The following is a 23,963-nucleotide window of genomic DNA, read 5'->3' as shown; positions in this document are numbered from 1 at the left end:
CGTAATGCGAACGACTTGTCTTCGGTCTTGGACGATTAAGGGATGACATACGAGCAGGTTTTCTCAGTCGAAATGCCATACATAATCGTTTTTTGTTAATGTAAACGTGAAAGATACATTTTTATTCTTTACTCAAAGACCTCCACGAAGCAACCCCATTATAAAAGTTTCACATTGCTAACGGCGTCGACGTCTTGTTATCACATTGACAAAGAGAAATTGTCGCTTTTTTCTCGTTATCTAGATGTATCTAAATTACTGAAGTGTTGAAACAACGATCTACTAATACTATTCGTCTCTCGAGTAGTTGCGTACGTTCTGTCAAATCTGAACTGAGTTGACCAGACACTTCCATTACCAAACTTTAAACTCTCGGTTATTTATGGATCGTTTGGACAGAAAATCGTCTTTTTAGCGCATTTCCACAGAAATTAAAAAAAAATGCGCTAATGTGGCCACTTTGTCCGTCCGTCCGGCTGTCCGTCCGTCCGTCCGCTCGTTTTGCGACGCTACTAGTTCTTTATCTTAAGAGCTATTGTTCTACTTTTTTCGCTTTTTGGTTCGTTATGGTGTCGAGTCTTGTACCAAGGAAGGAATTTTTTCTGTACCGCTTACAAAAAAAGTTATTGTAAAAAAAACAAAAAACCGTTTTTTACATGTTCCATAATTTTACACTTTTGCCGTTTATTAACGATCCTAGAGATCGTTTATAATTTTGCATTGCTATTTGTCGCCTGCCGGTTGGTCTCTCCGTCTGTTCCTTTGTCTGTCTGTCCATCTATCTGTCCGTGTGAACGATAACTTTGTTTAGAAATGTTCGATCGCTTTACATCTCCGTTAGTTATGAACTGAATTGCATGAAATTCAATATGGGCATAGCTTTAGCCATATAATACGCAATGCCAAAAGTTGAATCGAATCGATTCAAAATTCACAGTGCCCTTTTCGCATCTCGACCATTTATAAACCGAATTGCAAACTTTTTTACTTATAAAAGTATTTGAATGAAATTTGATACATAGGCACTTGGGATAAAGGAAAATCAAACGCCAATTTCAAAATTTGGTTTTGCGCATGCGCAGTGCCAACTTTTTTATTTATGGAAGAATTTAAACGAAATTTGATACATAGGCACTTGGGATAAAGGAAAATCAAACGCCAATTTCAAAATTTGGTTTTCCGCATGCGCAGTGCCAATTTTTTTATTTATGGAATTTAAATGAAATGTGATACATAGGCACTTGGAATAAAGGAAAATCTAGCGCCAGTTTCAAAATTTTATTTTGCGCATGCGCAGTGCCAACTTTTTTTAATCTATGGAAGCATTTAAGTGAAATTTGATACTTAGGCGCTTGGAAGTTGGAACGAAGGAAAATCTAGCATTAGTTTTAAAATTTAGGTTTGCGCATGCGCAGTTCCAACTTTCTTATTTAGAAAAGCATTGAAATGAAATTCTTCGCATAAACTGAAATTGTAGTAGCACGTCAACAATGGATTGCCCATGTGCAACGCTATCTTTCATATTTGTGGGCGGATTTTTACGATTTTAACAGAAGTTGCATCTTACAAATGGGAAATGAATGCAAGTGGAAATGCGCTTTAGGTAAATCGTTTACGATTACTTTTTAACTTGTTCAATTTAATCGCTAAACAAGCGATATCAACAAACCGCGCCGGTACTTCCTCCATGCCGAAAACCGTTTTAAAACAAAACTGTGCTAATCCGTGATCGGCAATGAAATTGGAACAAGAAATTATTACATGTAAACAGTAAGTACCTACTTTGTCGATTTATTGAAACGATATAACTTGGACAATCATCGTTACCAGGACCGGCTAAGACAAAAGTTACGGTTAAGCACGGTTAGGCCAAGTTAAGTAGCCTAAATAAGGGAAACTGTTGGCAAGCAGGTTTTTTCAAATACAGAGGTTCATATTATTAACAAGTTAAAAAGTAATCGTAAACGATTTACATAAAGCGCATTTCCACTTGCATTCATTTCCCATTTATAAGATGCAATTTCTGTTAAAATCGTAAAAATCCGGCCACAAATATGAAAGATAGCGTTGCACATGGGCAATCCATTTTTGACGTGTTACTTCAATTTCAGTTTATGAGAAGAATTTCATTTCAATGCTTTTTTAAATAAGAAAGTTGGAACTGCGCACGCGCAAACCTAAATTTTAAAACTAATGTTAGATTTTCCTTTGTTCCAAGCGCCTAAGTATCAAATTTCACTTAAATGGTGCCATAGATAAAAAAGTTGCCACTGCGCATGCGCAAAAGAAAATTTTGAGACTGGCGCTCGATGATCCTTTATTCCAAGTGCCTATGTATCACATTTCATTTAAATTCTTCCATAAATAAAAAAAGTAGGCACTGCGCATGCGCAAAGCCAAATTTTGAAACTGGCGTTTGATTTTCCTTTATCCCAAGTGCCTATGTATCAAATTTCGTTTAAATTCTTCCATAAATAAAAGTTGGCACTGCGCATGCGCAAAACCAAATTTTGAAATTGGCGTTTGATTTTCCTTTATCCCAAGTGCCTATGTATCAAATTTCGTTTAAATTCTTCCATAAATAAAAAAGTTGGGACTGCGCATGCGCAAAACCAAATTTTGAAATTGGCGTTTGATTTTCCTTTATCCCAAGTGCCTATGTATCAAATTTCGTGTAAATTCTTCCGCAAATAAAAAAGTTGGCACTGCGCATGCGCAAAACCAAATTTTGAAATTGGCGTTTGATTTTCCTTTATTCCAAGTGCCTATGTATCAAATTTCATTCAAATGCTTTTATAAGTAAAAAATTTTGCAATTCGGTTTATAAATGGTCGAAATGCGAAAAGGGCACTGTGAATTTTGAATCGATTCGATTCAACTTTTGGCATTGCGTATTATATGGCTAAAGCTATGCCCATATTGAATTTCATGCAATTCAGTTCATAACTAACAGAGATGTAAAAGCGATCGAACATTTCTAAACAAAGTTATCGTTCACACGGACAGATAGATGGACAGACAGACAAAGGAACAGACGGACAGACCAGCATGCAGACGACAGATAGCAATGCAAAATTATAAACGATCTCTAGGATCGTTAATAAACGGCAAAAGTGTAAAATTATGGAACATGTAAAAACGGTTTTTTGTTTTTTTTACAATAACTTTTTTTGTAAGCGGTACAGAAAAAATTCCTTCCTTGGTACAAGACTCGACACCATAACGAGCCAAATAGCGAAAAAAGTAGAACAATAGCTCTTAAGATAAAGAACTAGTAGCGTCGCAAAACGAGCGGACGGACGGACGGACGGACGGACGGACAAAGTGGCCACAATAGCGCATTTTTTTTTTATTTTTGTGGAAATGCGCTAAAAACATTTATTAGTAGTAGCCCCGCTTCCGGATTCTGGAGTTGATCAAAATGGACGTTGTGGTTGTGTCTACCGTATGAAAAAAAGGTTGCTTTTGTAGGTACATACATTCTTCGGGATCGGTAGATGCTTCGTCCGTGCCCTCGTAGTAAAATAAAGCCCGCTTATGTCTATGTCTTTTAGATGGCATATTTTACGCATCTCAACAGGAATATCCAATTCTCCAGTTAAATCCTTGAAAGCTACATATAATATGGCCGACTTGACAACCTAGTGTCTATATGAGATATGAAAAATAGGATTTTTTTCAATGTATCTTTTATCGTATAAATGCTTTTATGCGTGATCGTTTGGTCTTTAAAATAGAAACGGCGTTTACATCCATGATTCGACAATCATTAAATCTGAGTAATTTTTGCGCCCCTTCTTGTCTGCGCCGTAAGCAAAGGGTTACATCCGAGGTTACATCGCTTACGCCTCAAGCCGACCCTGATTGTTATACGATTTATCGTAGTCGAGATCGTGATGACCAAATGTATCCACCGAGGCAAAGATTATCTTTGACTGAGGTATCCACCAACAAGAGAGCCACGAATGTGGAAACATCGCCTGGGTATAGACAACGTATTAACTGATCACTATAGGGTGATGAGGGAAAATGATGGAGATGATGGCATTTCGAAGATCTGTACCCATTCATCTGATGGATGGCATATTCCGTTCCGGCTAAAGCTTTCGCAACGCTTTAAAATGATGACGAACTCGGCCAAATGCGATAATCTTCTCCATATTCGAGTGTTAGGTAAGCAGCAAAAGGAGCGTGAAATCATCCACTTTTTTCAAACTTTCACCAAGTACCTACAATGAAAGTAAATGTTGGGCGCCTAACCGCGCACTTTATTACCCTTTTTATTAGATTACATTGCGACATTGTTGCGGTAAAATTCATTAGACCAAGAACATTTTTTAGGCAAGCCAAACGTACCTATCTTTACTAGCTTTTAGCACGTCGTCAATTACAATAATTACATAATATGAACGAATTAACCGTTTGAATACATTTTTGGGGATTCCACGCCGCATTTTGAAACCAGCCGCGCGCACGAAAAAAAACAAATATTTGAATGGTGGGACGGTTTCGCCGTGAGAGTAGTTCGTAACTTGATCATAACCGGCTTTGTTAGTGAGCATGTCGCTAGAGAAGCGAACGGTGTCGCGGTCGTCGTTCATACAAAAACTGAATCACTTTGACTCATCAATTGTGTGTTAGTGTAGTTGAAGTAGTTTTGACTGTGATAAATAGTTTCTTTTTTTACAAATTTATACAAGATGAATACGCAAAAGGAAGTCGGGGTCGGCGATTTCGTACTGCTCGATAAAATTGACATTGACAATTTTATGCAAAATTTGGAAATTAGGTGAGTATCGAGCAACGATTTTTTTTAAAGATTAGTACCTTGCAATGCAAAGGGGCGTGTCCCCGCACAGGTGTTTAGTATTCAATTGTTCTTTAAATCGTTGGTGTTGTGTTTCGAATTTTACCATGACACACTTCTCTTCCTTGTAGGAACGTACAGGCCTACAGGGTGTCTCCAAGGGATCGGCATGCCCAAAATTCATTATAAATCTAATCTCGTTACTAAATTAAGTAAATACCTACTTCAAAGATAACTTGCTTGAGAAGTACATGTGGACCTATTACACATTTTTCTAAAAATAAATGTTGAAGCAGTTGAAGACTTGCGGGTTAAGTGCATTACCCTCGAGATTACCCTCCGATGGTGTTTTGTGCACTTTACACCAAAATCGATTTTTTTAACGTGCGGTTCCTTCTGAGTCACTTCGCTGATCTCATCATTTAATTAATGGAATACTTAACTATTACACGAGCTTTAATCATAAAACTTATTCTTTCAATAAATTTTAGGTAGGTACTTGACTTTCATTGTGGACTGAATTCTAATTGACAGACTACCGTTAACTGGGCATTCGTAATTGGCAATTACCGTATGACCAGAAGTGACATTGAAAATTTAATTTTTGGGCTAAGGGTAATGCCTCCAGCTATGTTTACCATAATATTTGGTCAATCACACGCAGTCGGCGCGTAGTAGTTACCTTGTGTTTGTTTTGTGATGCAATGCGGTCATTAACGAGCGAAGATATAAAATTACTAACGACTTCCACGGTCTTTTAAGAGACATAAAACAGACATTGTTGTATACCTGTAAGTAGCAGAGGGGGAGACAGCGATAGGTAAGGTATTCCGTTGTCTTCGGTCGAGTTTGGCATAGTTCATATGTGATTACCTATGTGAACAATTACAAGATTGGATAGGTAATTAATTAATTAGGTTTAGGGACTAATTATACGTTTGAAATCAATTATTAAGACAGACTTTTCATGGTCCCCTTCTTACGATTTGACAAATGGAATTTGCGAATTTTAATTTGATCTCCCCAGAGTGATACACCCGAGGATACACCTCAATAAGTATTTCAAGTTTTAGTCATGGAAGTTTGGTCCGTGAACTTAACAGAACATCTGCGGCCCAACACTTGGAACCGAACTAGGAACCATGTATAGGTGGATTAGTTAGTGCCACGTGCGCCGTAAACAGTTCAACAATAAAACATACCGTTTGAAAATATCGCGGTTTTTCTGCAAACTTCGCACCGATCAGGAAACATCAAATTTAGATGTTCTACATTCTAAACAAAAATGAATTTCTTATTTTACAATCTACCAGCGGCGCACCGAAAAAAAGTTCGAGGGTAGAAAATGGAACATGACCCCAGAAAAAAACATTACCCTGTCGGTCGATTCTTACTACCATAGACATGACCAATGGTGTGAGCCAAAATCGAAATTTGTATCTTAAAACTGCAGGAGATACTCGAGGAGATATAAAGAAAAAACCGAGGAAAAAAATTAAAAAATTTTGAAATTATAACACACTGTAGATCGGTAACGAAGCATTTGCTTAAGTATCTATCTTGCTTAGTCATAGAAGAATCAAATCAATTAGACCTTCCGTATGTACTTATTTAGGAACACCTTGTATATTGATGGTTACAAACGCCGATAAGATTTATATACGGGGGGCTTTATTTTTTCAAACATGGAAACAGTTCAGGGAGCTCGGATAATCGAAGGCGAGATCGAAGGGCACTCGCGAGTGTTTTGGAGTTCCGGTACCGTTCTGATACAACCGGAAAAGCGGCTATTTTGAAAATATGTTTAAATGATTAATTTTCATCGATTATTCAAAAAAGGTAATGGGTCCCGATTCGAAATTCCAAACCGTTCCTGAAATACTCCGAATGGTCCACTTAGAAACACCACCCTGTATATCGCTGCTGAATCCCCCATGACGTGTTACTGTTCCAGAACGCGCAGGACGAGGCGAAAGCTTGGAATTGGTCGACGGTCTTCCACATAAAAATATCTGATTTTATATCGGTACTTTCTAAACGATTGCAATAAAAATATTTTGAAAATTCAAAAAGTGGGGGGCTCAAATTTTGAAATTTGAATAATTAAATAACGGTCAACCAACAAACGATTGCAATAAAAATATTCTGAAAATTTCAAAAGTGTGGGGGGGGGGCTAACTTGACACCGATCTTTCCAGCATGGTGCTAAATTGTTTCGATTTTGTATCAATGCCCGTGTAGTGGCGGAAAAGAATAGCCCTACCGCAGAGATTGCTGCGTGTCGTAGGACGCGACTAAACATCGGCAGGTCAGGCGCAATCCTACCGCCAGGATTTGGAGGGAGGGGGGGGGGGTGGCGAAAGGTGTTTGTGGAATGAAAAGATTTTGAACTCTAAAGCTTGCAGTACGAGCGAGTCGTGAGAAATTACTCCACGTTGAGTCCATTTATTGCTGCGAGCAATCGGATTGGACAGCAAAAATTGTTTTATTGGTGAAAATGGGTTTGCGTCACGGGCGGAGTGTCATTAAACAAAATAAAGAGTGGGAAGTTGGTTGAACGGAGACAACTGTTAAGGAAATTAGAGTGAAGCGGTCGGCACAGTTAAGTCGACCACCTGTAATTTAGCGTAGGGCGGATTAGTTATTTTGTACGAAATTCGCATGGAGCCGCAAGCGAAGTTAAGTTAACCACCCGTGGAATACAGTGGGAGAAAGAGAATTCGCGCCTAGAAGTGAAGTAAATTATTACTTCCGGAGAAATTTTGTGCGTGTACGTTACCGAAGTTACATTAATTACGGTAAATACCAACAGTAGTGGAAGTGAATGAAATTTTAGTGACCCTCAAATTAAAGGGTAACTCGGGATTGACCGCTCCAAATGAAATTCTGTGGGCCTGAAAACTAGAACAGTAGACATTCAGGTATTTTTACCGTCGGATTACCTAAATTTTGAGCGACACAAAAAATGGGTTTATTGAACTTGTATGACGTTTAAAATATAATTTGGCGTTACAAAAAATGGGGCCATTGGCCTTGGATGACCTTGGAAGTATATTTTAACAAAAAAGTGACCTTGGATGACTTTAAAAATGTAATTTGACACCACGAAAAAGGGGTCTTTGAACTGGGATGGCTGTGAAAATTAAATTTGACACAATTAAAATGGAGCCATTGATTGACCTTGGATGGCATTGAAAATGGACACCACAAAAAAATAATTGACCATGGATGACAATATCGAAAATGTAATTTGATATCACAAGAATTGGCTTTGTATGACCTTTGAAATGGCATTTGGCGCTACAACTGCTTGGTCTTGGATGGCCCTGAAAATGTATTTTGACAGCAAAAATGGGGCCATTGACCTTGAGTTGCATTGAAAATGTAATTTGACATAAAAAAGTAGTTAGCCCCGGATGACCTCGAAAATGTAATTTGGCACCACAAAAATGGCACCATTGACCTTGAGTGGCATTGAAAGTGTAATTTGACATCACAAAAAAGTAATTGGCCCTGTATGACTTCAAAAATGTAATTTGACATCACAAAAATGAGTTCTTAAATTTGTATGACCGTTGAAATGTAACTTGGCATTACAAAAAATCGGGGCATTGGCTTTGGGTGGCCTTGAAAATGTATTTTGACCACACAAATAGGGCCATTGATCTTGGGTGGCATTGAAAATGTAATTTGACACCACAAAAAGTAATCGACCATGGATGACCTTTGATTTGAGATCACCAAAGGGGCCATTAGCTTTGCAAATGTAATTTTACACCTCAAACAATGAAACACGGCAACCAAATCGTGTCCCTTGAGTTTTTCAAGGTCGCCAGGTGGCGAGCGACCTTGAATTGGTCCAGGTGAGGCCTTGTATATCTACTCTTTAATTTTACATAAATGAAAAAAGAATGGCACCTACCTCATATACGACGGCCCTGTCACAGGTGACAACGTTGCTACAGAATTGGTTTGGATACAATCTTCCTTCTGTGACAATGAATTAGACAAGATAGGCGACGAATTGTTTTCTTTAGCTGTTTTGGTGTATCCTTGTATTTTAAAAATTACCAGCAAACCATCATTTTTATTAATACAACTGTTTGTGGTTAACAAGTTTGACTATAACATTGGAAACACTTGGTTACATTATCAGAAGTAGGAGAAAGCTTTCTGATGTAGTAAAATACTTTACCAAATTCCCACGGGAACGGAAACAGAAAAAACAGAATTTTCTGTTTTACGGTTGAAAAGAGACCCGGGGTTTAGAACGTTGGTTTCTTTGAAGTTGTTAAAGTATAGTCCGAAAGAGACTTCCCGAAGTTCCCTCGGGAACGCGGAAAAAGGGGTTTCCCAAAGGCGACACGAAGTTCGTCAGTTTTAAAATAAAATTGATTAGTACGAGCGGATCTTTCATTCCTGGTTTGGTAAATACCTACTTGTTAAAATCTCTTCTGCTCATTTTTGGACAATGTAATGTGAATCTTGCAAACTGACGCAGGTTCGAGAGCCGCGTTGGTTCGGTCAGAACAGTTTTTATTTCAGGGCGATCTCTGTTTGGACTTCTTACGTCCCTTAAAGGAATCGGTATATTACTATGTGAATACAAGAATATGGTTACCTTATTCGTACAGCAAACATTCAAATGATTGAATAGGAAATCCTATGCCTCGTAAAAGGAATGGCTTCTTTGATTTGAAGTGAACAGTGAAACATTAGATGATCAGCGGCAAGCGTCAATGTCGTCTTTCGATATTATGTGCACTTCCGACGTGCGGAGAGTTACGTCATGGCAGGATTATTGTAAGTCCATTCACCTCGAAATATTACTATGATAGAAGTTTTATTTCCGCGCGTTAAATTTATGCTGTAGTCCGTATTCTCGACTGTATTTCAGGTTACCAGATTTTAATTTTTTACGAGTTAAAATTTCCACTATTGTTTGTATTTAACGTAATAGTTTCTAAGCCGCAAATTATCGTGTGTAAATGAGAGTCGCTCGCAATTTTTTTCATGTACCTAGAATTGTCACCAATGTATAAAAAAACATCCTGCGATAAATTAAAGGTGGTAAACACCCCGCGTTAATTTACAGGTGAACGACTTTACTGCGTTAATCGCTTCACGCGTATTCTTTCGGGCTTCAACGCGAATTTCCTAACAGTCCTCTCCGAACAACGAACTCTACGGAGGAGTATCCATAATGACGATTGCAAATCAAACAAAATCTGCCTGGCAATCTGAACTAACCACGCCACATCACACGACTCGTTGGCGGCGCAAGCCATTCGCCCACATACAAAATTAAAAACTAAAAAAACTACTATCGTCTAAATTCGTTACAATCGAAAAATAAATCATAATCGGTTAAAAATAAAAATCAAAATCTTGTCATACTGCAAATACTCTACTCACCAAAATTTCGCTGCTAGGATTGCGGCTGACTGACCGTTGTTTAGTCGCCTTCTACGACACGCAGTGCTCTCTGCGGTAGGGTTATTTTTTCGCGGTCTCGCACGGGTAATCTCAGAAGAACTGTCCACGAAATGCCAATATAAATCTAAAAAAACAATAGATACAAAAATCGAATCCAATAATAACGTTAACGGGCTCCCGTTACATTATGTATACAAAAAATACAAATCACATGACCCATTACAGTACTGAAATAAAATGTCATTCTTGAAGTTTCAAATGCTTGAGTGGCCATACATTCCATGTAGAAACTTTTATTTAAAATTCGGACTGTGAAGACAGTACAGGAAATCATTCCAAGCACAAGCCAAGTCGGCGGAATTGCCTTCAAAAACGGAACTTCAGGACGATTTCCTGGTATAATCAAAGCTCGACCATGACCTACGGCTGTTTTATTTTAAGCTTTCCTTTGTAGTCTTGAAGCGCCATGTAAATAAATTGGCTGGTTGAAAAATAAACTACGTGGATATACATGTCAAAATCTTGGTAAGTATTTTGTTTAAATAAATAAACATGGAAAAGTAAATTTCTTGGTTTAAATATGTCAAAAAAACTCTTTGCAATATGCATTGAAGATGAGATGTGTTGCAATTTGCAAAGATAACAACACAAAATTTTGAGACACGAAGGATCAAGGGTTGAAACTTAGGAACCCCTTTGGTTCGAAATCACTACTGGATTTGGGGAAGAAATTTTTCATTCCTGAGGACACTTCTAACGAGTGCCGAGTACTTATTTGCGCACCGTCACTTTTAATTATTGATGAGATGAGAAGGTAAATGACTTGAAACATTTGAAATTCCTTCTGACCACATGTCTCGGTTTGTCTTGGAAAAAGTGTATAAATTAAAGAAAGAACTTGTTTATCTTATAATTTCACTTCAATTATGAACTCTATTATCTAAGTATAGATTAGGCATGAAATGTAATTAAGTTCGATGTAAATTGCAGTCAGACTAAATAAACTTCTAAAGCTATTTCTAATCGTATCGTTTTTTCCTCTGTTTAGGTTCATTGAAGAAAATCAATTTGTGTGTCAGTCGCGGATAAATCCAGGTTGTCTATCGAGCGCAATAAGTGTACAGTTTTTATGGGAAAGCATTCCAATTTCCTCCATCCGTCCCCTAGTCATTATCGCAAAGCTAATTATCGTTATCGGGATGGGTTATCATCATATGAGAGATTGTGTTTTTTACATGAATGTAATTACAAAAATGACTATTCCGGCCATTGTTTCAAATAAATGAGAAAAACAGACTAATTGCTTTACCACTTAACCTTGGACGAATACGGAAAAATTGATATCGGCAACATTTTAAATAAACGGAAAATTATTCCCTCCACTTTTGTAGAACAGTGGTACCTCAATTTTTCCGTTGCACCTTTCGCGAACAATTTTAAGAAAATTTGAAGAGGGCAAGACGATTGCAAGATTCAAGAGAATTCTAAGAATATTGTTTTAATAGACCATTTTTTGGCAAATAGTGGAGACTGAGATATATTGAGACTGAGACTCAGCCTTAGTAGTGGATAGGGCTATGGTTGCCTGACTCTTGGAATTCCATGAGATACTTCCATTTCGAGTTCCATTTTGATAAATGAAACGGTAACCAGTAGTTGATCGTCCATTGTCCAAATCGTTGGTCCAATCAGCGTCTGTGAAAGCTTTCATGTCTTGACCGCTGATCAGTGAACTTTTCCTGAATTTTTTTCCCCAATTGTCTAAGAAGAAGTATTTCAAAAGGGTTCAAGAAAAAACATTTCCAAGAGCGATTCAATAATGCCTAGACATTTTGAATAGAGATTCAAACTCAAGGAAACAAGACAATATCAAGAATATTACAAAAAGTGTTCAAGAAAAGACCAACAGAATTTCGATCGTATTTGTCAAAGTTTTGTTTCAAAAAATCTCATAAGAGTGTAAACAGGAAGGTTTCAAAAGTATGTCCCAAAAGAAAATTCCAAAAAACTTTCATGGGAGCTTCCGGGCAGTTTCAAAAGTTTGGTAGAAAAGCTATTAGAGAGATTGGAAGTTTAAAGAGACTCTTGAAAATTTCAGGAGCATTTCAAAGTGGTTCAAGAAGAAAATAAATTCTAAGAGGGATTCAATAACATTTCAGAGAAATTTTAAGACTCGGAAGTATGAAGGCTTCAAGAGAGTTCCCACAGCTTTTTAATAGGGGTTCAACCAGACAATTTCAAGAATGTTATAGAAAAGCTTCAAAATGCTTGCAAGGGTTTCCAGAAAATATGAGAATTTCAATCGTAGCTGTCAAACTTAAAAGTGTAATCAGTTTGAAGAAAGTTGAAAGAGAATGTTAAATGATTTTAAAAAAAGTTACATAGGAGTGCCAAAAGCTTTGGTGGAGTTTCAAGACTTTTCGGAGCGATATTATAGAGAGTCAAGCGAGTTCCTAGTGCGTTTCAAGCGAGGTGTCGCAAGGAGACAAAAAATCTTGAATACAATTTTAAGAATGTTACAAAAAGTGTCAAAATGCAAGAGTTTCAAGAAACATCAAGAGAATTTTAATTGTATTTGTCAAGTGGCTACCAGTTTATTTCAAGAGCAAAAGGGATTTTAAGAAAATTGCTTTCAATGGGGTTTCCAGAGAGCTACAAGAGTTCCCAAAGTTAAAAAGAATGTCGGAAGCAGTTTATGAATGTGACAATAGTTTCAAGAACCTCTCAAAGGAGCTTTCAGAGAGTTTTCAGAGTTTCTAGAGGGCTATTAGAGAGATTCAAACTTATTTCTAGCTCATTTCAAGCGGAATTGGAAGATTTTGACAATTTTCGGAGTATTTAAAAAGGCGTTCCAGAAGACCAACAAATTTTAAGAGAGAGCCAATAAATTTTTAGAAAATTAAAAAAATTTCGGCAATTTTTAGAGACTTCCAACACATTTCAACAAGAGAGTTTTGAGAGATTGGCAGCGCAAGTTTAAGACCAACCAAGAAAATTTGGATCAATTCCAGAGGAGTTTTAACAAACTTCCCAAGATATTTCAACACAAAGATTTTGGCAGTTTCAAGATATATCAAGAGTTTCAACTGTGTTCACAGAATGTCTTAAGAGCAAGCAGGTTTAAAGCGAGCTGCAAGCCAATTTCAATGGATCGAGACGATTTCAAGAAAGTTACAAGCGGGTTTCAAAAGATTTTCAAGAAAGTGTTCAGATCTCGGTTTAGATTTTCAAGAATGTTTCAGCATAATATCAAAAGTTTTAAAGAAATCGTCTAAACTCTAGCACAACTTTCAAGGAGAGTTTTAAATCCGTTCAAAAGCTGTGAAACAAATTTCCATAATTTCAAGAAAATATAAAAGAACTTCAAGCGATTACGAAAGTGTTTTTTAATTGAAATTCAAAGGAGTTTTTTTATGTGATTTTCACTAGACCAACATGATTTCAAGATCACAATGTAGCTTCATTGAAGGTTTGCCATACTTGCAAAACAGGTTGAAGGGTTTGAAGACAGTATCAAGCGAGTTGTAAAAGAGATTCAAGAAAGAAATTGTTGTATGGTAACGGCGCCATCGTGGCACAGTGATGCGGGATTGTTGTCGACCTGACGATCACCAATAAAGCTGATTCAACTCTGATTTTATTAGGTGGATATTTGTTTATGCTGTTTGTATTAACTACTAAGTATATAAATTCATTCTAAATGTGTTTGTATAGACAAAAACTCGAAAAAACTTCTTATCTATATATAGAGAAATGGTAAAACTTACTTTTATTCGCCAATTTGCTTGGACAAATGGTAAAATAATTGTCTCAATGTAAGTAAACTAAATTTAGTAGCCATCCGGTTGTGATTCAATTTCGCTGGGAAAGGACACCAAGACGCCGGGTTTTTGTGCGTTGGCAAATACGGAATATTTCCCGTTGGTCACCTGTTTGTTTACTTATACGAAGAATGTGAATTGGTGACCATTAGAAAATATCGACTCGCACAGTCTGCTCCTCTGTGAACATTTGCTATTTACCCTGCTATTGATTTTTTTTAATGCATGGAGTATGATGTATTAATAGAATTTTTTTGTTTCAGGTTTAAAAATGGTAAAATATACACGTACATCGGAGAAGTATGTGTATCAGTAAATCCGTATCGTACCATGAATATCTACGATACCAATTATATTAATCAATATAAAGGTAAGTTTCACAGTATTGGAATGTCATGAAAAGGGCAGTTTTTTTGTGTTTCCGTAATAAGAAAATTCAGTGCAGGTTATCTAAAGTACTAGTTTTTAATTTTACCTTTATCACTGATAAGGAAAGTTAAGTGGGTTGTTATGCAATATAGCTATTTAATAATATAATGGGGCTAAAGTCTGCTAAGGTTACCTTCACTGCTTGTATCTAAAACTTTCTATGATGAAAGCGCAAATGGAAATCTACTTAATACATATATGGAGGGATGATTTGTTGTTTTGCAGACAAAATAAAATTAAAGCACGACCTAATTACCTATTAGTATATGTTAACGAGAGCACTTTCATTACATAATAAACATTACATTATTTAAAAAATGGAAAGTTAACTTAAAATTAGTAGATACTAAAAAATAATTATTCTAGGTAGAGAATTGTTTGAAAATCCGCCTCATATATTTGCAATCGCGGATGCCTCGCATAAGGTCATGAAGCAGCAGGGTCGGGACACGTGCATTGTAATTAGTGGAGAGTCGGGTTCTGGTAAAACGGAAGCATCGAAAATTATAATGAAATATATCGCCGCTGTCACAAATCAAGGTACGTATACACAGTTACCGACGTGCCATGCATTTTACGTTTCCAGGTGGCCGCAAGGAAATAGAACGAGTAAAGAACGTACTTATACAATCGAATTCAATATTGGAAGCGTTCGGAAATGCGAAAACGAATCGCAATGACAATTCGTCCAGGTTCGGCAAATACATGGACATTCACTTTGACTTTAAAGGCGATCCGATCGGTGGCCATATAAATAAGTATTTGTTAGAAAAGTCGCGAGTCATCTACCAACAGCCTGGAGAGCGAAATTTTCATTGCTTTTATCAGGTTTGTTGAGATACATTTCCTTTTCTTGGAATCGTTTGCATTTAATTTAAGAGCATGTGGCATTCAAGTATCTCCAAGAGACTCTTGTATCGCGTCTAATTGCATTTTTGAGTTATTTCAAATTCGAAATCCAAATTCTCATAATCACACAAGAGTAGCTCTAGGGACTACATCGATTACAAGGAAGGAAAAAGAGAGCCAGTGGAAACAAGGAAAAGTACTCACTGTCTTCTTTTCCAATTTGAATTTTACAACTTCATTGTAATAGTTTTTATCTTGTACGACATCGTGGAATTTGATCTCCCTCATAATCGTGACTTTACATTGATAGTTAAGAGATTGTGCCACCATATTTCACAGAAATGAATGTAGTCACTAAGACTGTTATGACAGCCACAGATGTTTCTACTAAAAGCAAACATATCGCATATTGCAAAAATAGATTCCTTATGGGAAGTACTGATGGAAAATGCGCTAAAATTAGGGGCCTTTTTATTTGATTTTAAATTCTTGAATGAAGTACTACTCTACAGTTTGCGTATCCATCAATAGTTTTTGAGATTGAGTTACTTCTAGAGTACATTACAAGTACCTAAATAGAGTGAATTGTAGGTAAAGTGGTAACTCGATTATTTTCCATTGGGGTACTAGTAATTAGGGGGCGATTTCCACAATTTTTTGTTGTAGAAAAAACTCATTTGATGACTTTTCAGCTTTTAACAGGAGCAACTGAAGATATTCTCAAGAAATTATCTCTAAACCGAAACGTGAACAGCTATTACTATATACAACAAGGACAAGCGTCGAAAGTCGACTCGGTAAACGACAAAACCGACTTTAGAGAGATGTCCTCGTCGCTAAGCACACTAGAATTTACGCCCGCCGACATCGACACTCTTTGGCGCGTCGTCGGTGCAATATTACATTTAGGCAATGTAGAGTTTTTGACTGACGGCGATAAACTGAGAATCAAAGATTCGAAGGTGTCCAAAAACGTGGCCTCTTTATTAAAGGTACCTGAAGATGAGTTAAATAAGTCACTGTGTGAGCGAGTTATAGCCGCTCATAAAGATATCATGAGAAAAGAGCACACGGAGGAGGAGGCGTTTTACGGCCGCGACGCTCTCGCCAAAGCGATTTACGATCGACTGTTCACGTGGATCGTCGATAAAATTAATGCCGCCGTGGCGGTCGATACGAACAGTCAAAAGAGTTACAGAAGTTCATTAATCGGCGTTTTGGATATATACGGATTCGAAATTTTCGACAATAACAGCTTCGAACAGTTCTGTATCAATTATTGTAACGAGAAATTGCAGCAATTGTTTATAGGTGCGTATGCCGTGCGGTTGACGTATGTTGTGGCATTATTGGTTTTAGAGCTCGTATTAAAGCAGGAACAGGAAGAGTATCGCAAGGAAGGGATCGAGTGGCAGGATATCGATTATTTTAATAATCAAATCATTTGTGAGCTAGTGGAAGCTCCGCATAAAGGTACGGATTTGTTTGTTTACTCTCAAAGATTACTGATTTGTATTTCAGGAGTTCTGGCGATTTTGGACGAGGCCTGTTTAAATGTAGGTAAAGTTACTGACGAATTATTACTCGATGCGATGGATAAGAAGTTGAAGGATCATAAACATTATACTTCGAGGCAGTTGAAACCAATGGAGAAGAGTTTGAAGCACAAGGTATGTTTTTAGAGGCCGTTTTCAAAAATGTTGAGAAAACAGACCTTCTCAATGTTTGCTTTAAGAGCCATCAGGATCACGTGATTTCGTTCCCTTTGCGCCTCCATTCTGAATATACCACCACAGATTAATACATTGTGTTTATTTCCGCGTATATTCCTTTATATTGGCGTAAGTTTGCATTGTATGAAGTTTGACAACATCGTAACTCATTCTCAAATTCAAAAAATTATTGAATCGCCACTCATTTATTGTACATAGATTCTAAACTGAAGAGCTTTGATTAGCGTAATCCCGCTCCTGCAAGATAGGTAACCCGCCCCTGGTTTCGGGGTTTCGAGCCTACAGGAATTAGGTGTCGTAATTTTTACTACAGTTTTTACCACCCTCGTGATTGCTTCATTCACGGAGAAAATTGTAATCAACATCAATAAACATAAATTAAGCAAGCATTACACCAAAAACGTAAACAATTACAAACAATAGCATAACGGTGTCACATATGTGATTATGCATTGCGGTTAAACCAAGTAACTTTCAAAAACAAAGATTCAAACACAACAAATATAAAATGTGGCATACAAGACACAAATGCGATATAAAGAAATGCAAAGATTACTACTTGCATTAAAAAAACACAGAATAACAACAAACATTTATGGAGCGACGCGTTCACGATCGCCATTCAAGACAAGATGCCAAACGTTAGATGAACTACCGTCAATTGTGACCCCAATTATTGTTTATGTTCTACCCCTTCAATTATTTTACTCCTTTTACTTATCAAGACCAGAACAAGGATCTCTCAGTCTGCCTTGTTCCCTCTTTCAGTAAGTATTCTCTCTTCTCTTTTTGAATTTACTATATGACTTAATGGCGCCTATCCAGTTTACGATATTTCCCTTTTGCTTTGTTTTCGCTAGTGTACGAGAACCCCGTTATTTACCCCGACCCACGTCTACTTTGCCTGAACTTGCCGAGTGCTTATCTAAAGTTAATTCTGTTGCGCGAACGTAACAAACTAATAAACAAAGTTAGATGAAAGAAAACAAAGAAAAACAACCCTTTTTATCATCAACGGAAGAAATAAATATCAAACGCTTACGTTAAACATTAAACGACGGGGTGAAATGCAGAAGGTACACGGTGAAAATACGAAAATTGATACAGAAAAATCTACATACGGCACAGATAGAAAATAAATTTCCCGAAAAGAGTAAAGATATGGAACTTCAAAAAAACAGCTCTTTACTTTCGACCACAAACTTCAACGATCTCTCTATTTCAATTGTCCTTCCACCACATTCGCGCTCCTCTGCAACTTAGCGCACGCTTCCCGAGAATGCTCGACCTTTCCCGACGCCTCAATTTACTAACATATAGAATTTCCTACAAAAAAAAGGGAAAGGAACAGCGGTTTTCCAGCCGGGCGGCGTACTCGGGTGACAATCTTCAAAAATTAAAACTTCTTTCGTTAATTACTCGGTTCTTCGTTATATAAATCTGGGGCCAATCTCAAACACCTTGGTAAATTAGCGCGCTTCCAATCTTACTAAACATAACCTAATCAGGAGAAGTTTGCTGGAGTACATCTGGTTAGCTACCGGTATTTATGTTCACTTCATACTTTTAAAGACACATTTCGCATTATTAAAATAAGTCGCGTTATCCGTTACGTACAACTCCCCCTCCTCCCTCCATTACTTTTATTATGAAACCATCTTCTTTTCATTTTCTTTTTTTACATTTATTTTTACTGTCTTCTAAATGATTGTCTCTTGCACTTCCTTCTTCTATTCCGTGTCACTCTCTGTTGCGTGGATTTAATATCTCTCCACCTGATCCACTTTCTTCACCCCCCCCCCCCTTCCGGTGTCCACGTGTTCCTCCTTTGATTTTAGTAGTTTTTCCATTCAGCTCATCAATTATTCTATCAATATCCCCTACTTTGGGTTCTTTTAGTGCCTTTATGATCGCTGCGAACCCTTCTTCTGAGATCGTCATCTATCCGAGTCGCACAATGAATTCGAATAAACACACAATTAATTGATTGACAACGACAAACATTTATTCTGAAACACATGTAAGAATGAAAACAAAATCCCTGAGAGAAAGAAAAGCTTACAACGCTTGTTTGGACATAGTACTCCGCACGCAGGCAGTCAACAAAACCGGCGTGATGAATAAGATGGCTGTTGGAACGGTAGAAACTTTTAATAAGAAGCGAACCTTAACAAAAGGTCTCGTATTACAACTGCTTGCAAAACTTTTTCCATCAGACAACACGCGTTAAACTTGGCCAACTTATTTTTGCTCCCTTGCGGTACTGACAAATTACGTTTTGACATAAACAGACTGGCTGGCCGTAAAAATTCGCGGGTACGGTCTTCATCCGTCGCGAAACCAGTAGCAGCCACGTTTCTACGTTGACTCCAGTATTTAAGGGAACACCCCTTCCACTATAAAATAAATCTGCTTTCATGAATTTTTCAAATAAATCACTAATCGCAACGAAACGCGCCAAACGTCCTCACTTCCGGTGACATGCAACGCACAACTCTGCATCCTTGTTATCAGTTCCAGACTCGAAGTACAAGTTCGATGCATCCGAAAGAAAAACGAAAGAGTTCATAAAACAAGAATTCTGTAACTGATATTGTGAACTGAAAACGTTTTAAAAAAAAGTTACTACCCTAGATCGTGGTCCATTTAATTATAACAAGAAATCTTCCCAAATGTTTTTTGTTGATCGCTAGGATCGAAATGTGCTGAGTTGGAGTTTAGTTCAAAATCTCTTAAAGCTCCGAGATTTAAAAATAAAGAATTCCAGTTGTAATTTAAAGTTTCTAAGATCTTCCCAAAATTTGTTTGTAAACGGGGCGTAGGGTAGTTCAGGACGGTAAGCCGTTAATGTTCGATGGTGCAAAACAATAAAAATGTAGCGTACATAGTTATTGTTTACCCGTGAAAAATGCGCAAGGCAGTTTATCGAACTATCAATCAATTTAGTGAAAATTTCGCCGCAGGCCGTACTGCAAGGTAATTTCTTTTCATTCCTCACTGATTAACTGAGTGGAATACTTAATAATTGGCTTGTATCTTTTATAATTCCCAAAACTTGCGTGTGAATTAATTGCCTTTAAATCAGTGCTTTTCCAATCACTTAATTAAAATTAAGACTGTCGCAATTATGCGGTGCAGACAGAGCATACCCAACAATCTGGTTGCTGACAAAAAATTTAAAAAAGATTTTGGACCCAGTATATTTAGGACAAAATTTTGGTTTATTCTCAACCACCCAATATTTTTTGACACACATAATTGTTGCCCCTTCCCGCCGTCAAATCAGAATCTTGTCTTTACAAAAACAGTTATATGCATCCAATCAACAGCAATATTGGATCTAACAGGCACTGATGGCTCTTAACAAAGGATGGACAAAATTCGCCCACGTTTCCCTAAAAATGATCTTATATTTAGATTAATTTCCGGGTTACCCACTACGCGGGCGACGTCGTATACAGCATTATCGGATTCATGGACAAAAACAAAGACTCTTTGTTCCAAGATTTCAAACGTCTACTATACCATTCTTCCGATCCGGTCGTGAAAGCGATGTGGCCCGAAGGAGCTCAACATATATCAGAGGTATACGACGTTTTAAATTGCTTGCAGGCGATAATTTTGATTTTGTAGACCACGAAAAGGCCTCTTACTGCCGGTACGCTATTTAAGAATTCCATGAGCGCCTTAGTACAAAACTTGGCCAGTAAAGAGCCGCACTACGTTCGGTGCATTAAACCGAACGAAATTAAATCCCCGACAGTTTTCGACGAGGAACGGGTACGGCATCAAGTGAATTATTTGGGGTTGGTGGAGAACGTTCGCGTGCGCCGAGCGGGTTTTGTGTACCGACAGCGATACGATCTCTTCCTTAAGAGGTTAGTGTTTGTATTATTAACCGACTTGTGACATTTCATTTGCAGGTATAAGATGATATCGCAGTTTACGTGGCCCAACTTTCGGTCGGGCAGCCCGAAGGACGGCACCAAAGTGATTATGGACGAGCACGGTTTTGGCAACGATGTTAAGTATGGGTACACGAAAATATTTATTCGGTCACCTAAAACGCTCTTTGCGTTGGAAAATGCGCGGAATGAGCTCATTCCCGGTATCGTAACTCTTATTCAGAAAGTTTGGCGAGGTGAGAGTTACAAAATTTTCTCAGTTGATCAAATATATCAGTTATTAAAGTGAAGGGATATGCATCATTGTTTCCATTTATATTTCAGGTTACCAAGCGAGACAGTTGTACAAGAAAATGAAAGCACTAATAGTCATGGTGAACGCGTACAGGAATATGAAATTACGAAAGTACATAAACACGTTGCAAGGCAAGTTTTCGGGGGCGCGTAACATGCGTGACTACGGCAAGAGTATACAGTGGCCTGCGCCCCCTCGCACTTTACGCAGTATCGTCGGCATACTGCGGGGGGCATTTAACCGCTGGCGCGCCTACATGATTTTAAGCAAGATACCGAAGAAGGAGTGGCCTCAGTTGAAGCTTAAAATCAGCGCGGCGTGCGTGCTCAATAACAAGCGCCTGTACTGGGGCCAGAGTCGCGAGTGGCTCGGCAACTACTTGGCGCTGCACAACGAAAATCACAACTACACAACGTTCAACCAGAGCGTGAACAACTTAAAAAATAGCCAGCACTTCGCGAACGTTTTGTTCTCGTCATTTGTGACGAAGTTTAATAAGTTTAACAAGTGCGCCGAAAGGGCGATGCTCGTGACTGACCAGCACGTCTTCAAATTAGACAATGTGAAATTTAGAAACATGAAGGACGGCGTCGCGATCAATTCATTAACCGGATTGAGCGTCACGCCCGGTCAGGATCAGCTCATTGTTCTGCATTCACCTGGTGGGAATGATTTGGTTATTTCATTGCATACGTCGGCCAAAGAAGATCGGCTTGGGGAACTGGTTGGGGTTTTGTGCAATCAATATGCAAGGTGAGCTCTTTTTTTAAAAATATTCTAGCAATATTCCCAGATTATGATATTCGATGCTCGTCGGCTGGGATTGTTTCTTTGTGGCTTTGAATACTGCATATCTCGATTTTTGCTATTGTTTGCTTTAATTTCAATTTTTTTGGGATCTGACCTTGGAACTCAAGCAATTGTGTTTTCAAACAGGAATGACCCTAAATGCGAACAGTTTTCTTTTTCGCTTCCATTATATATAATTTTCTCCTTACATTACAGATTGAAAAATTCAGACTTACCTGTCACAGTCAATAAAGGTTTCACCTGTTCGCTCGGAGGCAAGAAGCGCCACATAAACATACAGGTTACCGAGGAAGTTCAGGAACCTTCGTTTAAAAAGGACGGGAACAACGTTGCGTACTTGCTACCCTCAAATTACGCCCTCCTTGAGAACGGTAGCAGTAAAAATTAGCGAACGTAGTTGTCTTGTAGTGCTTCCAATTTTGTTTTGTTTACAGTATTTTATTTAACCTTCCCTGTTAGTGAGTGTAATTTTACCACATTGTCCTTACAACCACCTTAATCCTTTTGTTAATGGTGAGTTACACTATTGCACCATTATTAAAAACAAAATCAATGTGTTTGATACGTATCTTCGGCATCCAGGTAGCATTTAGTCTAATTGTGATAGTTAAAAATGTTGAAATTGTGTCTTGTTGAGTGCCTTCATCATTGCATAAAATGTAATGCCTTCGAGAAATATTTATATTAGTATTAATTTGCATGGCATGTAGTTTAATCTGTTACATAACAAAGTTCACTTTTATTAAGCCTTTATTAATGCAATTTTTAATCATTTGAAATTCGTTGCAGTGGTACTTAATGTGATCTCTAAAATGAAAAAAGTATTCTTTTTTGCCTGTAAATATTTTTGTATTGTTTATATTATTAGACTAGTTTTAATAAGATTGTCCCACAATATTCATTGGTGCTAATTGTTTTTTGCTACTGCCATATTTAATTCCGCGGTTGCAATTTATGCCAATTGCATTAGGAAATTAGTATTCAGTTCTAGCTTGGCTAAGACTGCATTTATGGCGCGAATTTATTACCAGGATTTTTAATCCTTAAGCAAAAGGTTGTACTTATATGTTAAGAGATATTTATACGTATGTTTCGAAACATTTCTTTGTAAGATTTTAGTGCCATTGTTTATTTTTGTATACATAAATAAATGTTTTAAGCCTTTTTCTTACCATAGGTAGATGCTAGGTTCGATGTCAACGATGACTATGGTATAGAAATTTCACTATTTTTGTGCTTGTTTCAAGTATCTTTTTTAGCTCATTTCTACAAAAATCAAAAATGCACTATTGTGGCCATTTTGTCCGTCCCTGCGGCAATGTGGCTATCAAATCTTGATCTTAAGTGTCCCCTACTTTTGTCAGGGCTAGCACCAAGGAAGGAATTTTTTCAGTACCACTTACCAAAAAAGTGTTTGCAAAAAAAATCCATTTTTTCACTCTTACAATTATAAACTTTTGCCGTTTATTGTACTCATAAATGTTATATTATATCGGTCGATGGAGAGAAAGCTTAGACCATATAGTACATGGACTGCTATTAGCCCTATGCTTTCAGTACAAAATGGGTGGTAACGGATAGAGGGCACATAGTCATGGGTAAACTAAAGTCGTATGAACACCAATCGGATCGCGTAAAGAGTAGCTTTTATGGTAACCGCGTAGTACGGGAAGCTTTAAATACCCTTGATTATCTTCTATACGTCCACAAATAAGAACAGGTTTGCTTTTTTTTGCCATATCTAGGCGATTAATTAATTGACATTTGTTACAGTTGACAGTCTCAAATCGCGTCTCATTGGACAATTTCGGACAGACTCGTTTACCCTGAAACGCACATACCCAGGCGATGTCCTTGACCATCATTTAGTTACAGTTA

General features: G+C 37.6%; 1 protein-coding gene across 1 annotated transcript; it reads left to right on the top strand.

The window, feature by feature from the left end:
• Nucleotides 1–4,540: 4,540 nt before the first annotated feature.
• LOC116178134 (unconventional myosin ID) lies at nucleotides 4,541–23,250 on the top strand. Its single transcript, XM_031497525.1, has 12 exons — nucleotides 4,541–4,789; nucleotides 14,328–14,434; nucleotides 14,860–15,033; nucleotides 15,080–15,321; nucleotides 16,035–16,653; nucleotides 16,702–16,815; nucleotides 16,864–17,012; nucleotides 20,493–20,660; nucleotides 20,709–20,953; nucleotides 20,999–21,216; nucleotides 21,305–22,028; nucleotides 22,281–23,250. The coding sequence occupies exons 1-12, from the start codon at nucleotides 4,701–4,703 to the stop codon at nucleotides 22,471–22,473; spliced, it is 3,042 nt and encodes a 1,013-aa protein (XP_031353385.1). The 5' UTR covers nucleotides 4,541–4,700; the 3' UTR covers nucleotides 22,474–23,250.
• Nucleotides 23,251–23,963: the final 713 nt, after the last annotated feature.

The sequence above is a fragment of the Photinus pyralis genome, unplaced genomic scaffold, assembly GCF_008802855.1.
Source record: "Photinus pyralis isolate 1611_PpyrPB1 unplaced genomic scaffold, Ppyr1.3 Ppyr1.4_LG8, whole genome shotgun sequence".
NCBI classification, from domain to species: domain Eukaryota; kingdom Metazoa; phylum Arthropoda; class Insecta; order Coleoptera; family Lampyridae; genus Photinus; species Photinus pyralis.
The sequence above is the reverse complement of the archived record's forward strand: the minus strand, read 5'-3'. Positions and strand labels throughout refer to the sequence as shown.

Bases quoted from the DNA above. Each gene is read 5' to 3' on its own strand.
- LOC116178134 (XM_031497525.1), top strand. From the start codon at position 4,701: ATGAATACGCAAAAGGAAGTCGGGGTCGGCGATTTCGTACTGCTCGAT. The intron at 15,322-16,034 runs GTTTGTTGAGAT...ATGACTTTTCAG, and splicing joins ATTTTCATTGCTTTTATCAG to CTTTTAACAGGAGCAACTGA. The intron at 20,954-20,998 runs GTTAGTGTTTGT...TTTCATTTGCAG, and splicing joins TACGATCTCTTCCTTAAGAG to GTATAAGATGATATCGCAGT.